The sequence below is a fragment of the Monoraphidium neglectum genome, assembly GCF_000611645.1.
Source record: "Monoraphidium neglectum strain SAG 48.87 unplaced genomic scaffold scaffold00303, whole genome shotgun sequence".
Classification (NCBI taxonomy): domain Eukaryota; kingdom Viridiplantae; phylum Chlorophyta; class Chlorophyceae; order Sphaeropleales; family Selenastraceae; genus Monoraphidium; species Monoraphidium neglectum.
In genome coordinates, this window is record NW_014013325.1 from 1 (window position 1) to 1,654 (window position 1,654).

At 72.3% G+C, this 1,654-nt stretch overlaps 1 protein-coding gene across 1 annotated transcript in view; it reads left to right on the top strand.

The window, feature by feature from the left end:
- Nucleotides 1-489: 489 nt before the first annotated feature.
- MNEG_2627 (hypothetical protein) overlaps nt 490-1,654 on the top strand; it is a gene marked incomplete at both ends in the record, with an annotated part of 4,064 nt that continues 2,899 nt past the window's right edge. Inside the window, 2 exons of the mRNA XM_014048890.1 lie at nt 490-829; nt 1,183-1,333. Of these exons, the coding sequence (XP_013904344.1) occupies nt 490-829; nt 1,183-1,333 (491 nt within the window). The remainder of the gene's footprint in view (nt 830-1,182; nt 1,334-1,654) is intronic.

Below are 1,654 nucleotides of genomic sequence, written 5' to 3' on the forward strand. Positions count from 1 at the left end.
GGGGCGGGCTGGATGGCCCAGCAGGGCCACATACGTGAGCAGGGTGTCCTCGACCAACTACGCAACCCCTGCAGCCGGTCAAACCGCTCCGACATCATTTTGACCGGCTCGCCGGCCGGCCGACAGCCCCGCACCCCTCTTGACGCGGGCGACCGCGGGACGCTGCAAAAAACCCAATCCCCCTGCGGCCCTCCCCCCGTCAGAAACATCGTCGGCGGCGCGGGCCCAGGGGCAAGGGAGGCTTTCAAGGGGTATTCACATTCACGGGCCCTCAGGGCGTGGCGCCTGACGCCCCGCCGCGCGCCGGCCGCGGGCGGCGGCCAAGGGGGTTCGTCGTTCCCTCTGCCGCTCGTGCTCCCGCGCGTCCCGCCCGGGGCGGCCGCGGGCGCTGCGGCGGCCGCGCCGGCGGGCGCGGGGGCGGCGGCTGCGGATGTACGCGGCGCGGCGGCGGCGGCAAAGGCTGGGGCTGGGACTGCGTGCGGATCGGCGATGAGCCCAGCAGCGAGCACTTTAGCGGGGGCCACAAGCGCGGTCAAAGCAGCGGCGGGGCCGGGGGGGCAGGCGCTTGCCTGCCTGATGGCGCGCGCCGCGGCCAAGGGCGCGCCGCGCGCGGCGCCGCCGGCTGCGGCCGCCGGCCGGCGCCTGGCGGCTGCGGCCGCGAGCAGCGGCATGGTCAACGCGGTCGCGGGGCGGCGGGCGGCGCAGCAGCAGGAGCCCCCGGCCGAGGCCCCGGCCAACGTGTCGGCCAGCGATGCGGAAGCCCTGCGGGCGGCCGTGGCGGCGGCGCTGGCAAAAGGCGGCCTCGTCAGCGAGACAATGCTGCTGCCAGGTTGGGGGGGCCTGGGGCGGCGAGGGGCCGCCGTGTGGAGGGGCAGGGATGGGCGCGTGGAGGCTGCGGGTGCGGCCGCAAGGCTGGCTCATCTCGCTGGTTGTTGGCAGGCCTCATGGCCGGACCCGTGTGTCCGAACGCAACACAGCCTAGTTTTGTGTGCACGTTACAACCACCAGTATCCGTTATAGGACCAACCAGCCGGCCATCAGCGGATGAATGGCTGATGACAGGTCACCAGCCGCCTGATGACCGGCTGTGCGTCCAGACCACCCACCCACCCACACAAAAACTCAACCACCCGACCTCCCACCCACCCATCTGACCAACCTGCCGACCTGCCGACCCGTCAGCCTACGACTACCTGATCGGCCGCATCACCTACGCCGCGTCGGAGGAGCGCCTGCGCGTCGCGCACGCGCTGGGCAGCGCGCCGCCCTTTGAGCTGCTGGGCATCGACTGGGGCCTGGACTGCGTCGAGCGCGGACTGGACTACTGCAATGGGTGTGTGTGGAGGGTGGGGCGGGCGACGGCACGCACATGCAGGCGCAAGTATGCGAGATGCGTCCTGGCCAAAGGGCGCCAGCTTGCAGGCCGACGGAGGCGCGAGGGCCAGCCCGGGCACATTGCGCACGGGGCCGGTCGCGTGGGGTTGGCGGGGCGGTCGGTGGGGTTTTGCGGCACGTGGATTTGCCGAACGGGACAGTCAGGGAGGGGCACGCATGTTTAAACGCGGCTGGACCACATTCAGCACCGGATGGGGTGCGTTTGCTCTGGGGTCTAGGCACCGTTCGCGGGCTGCTGACATCTGGGGCGGGTGGGGGC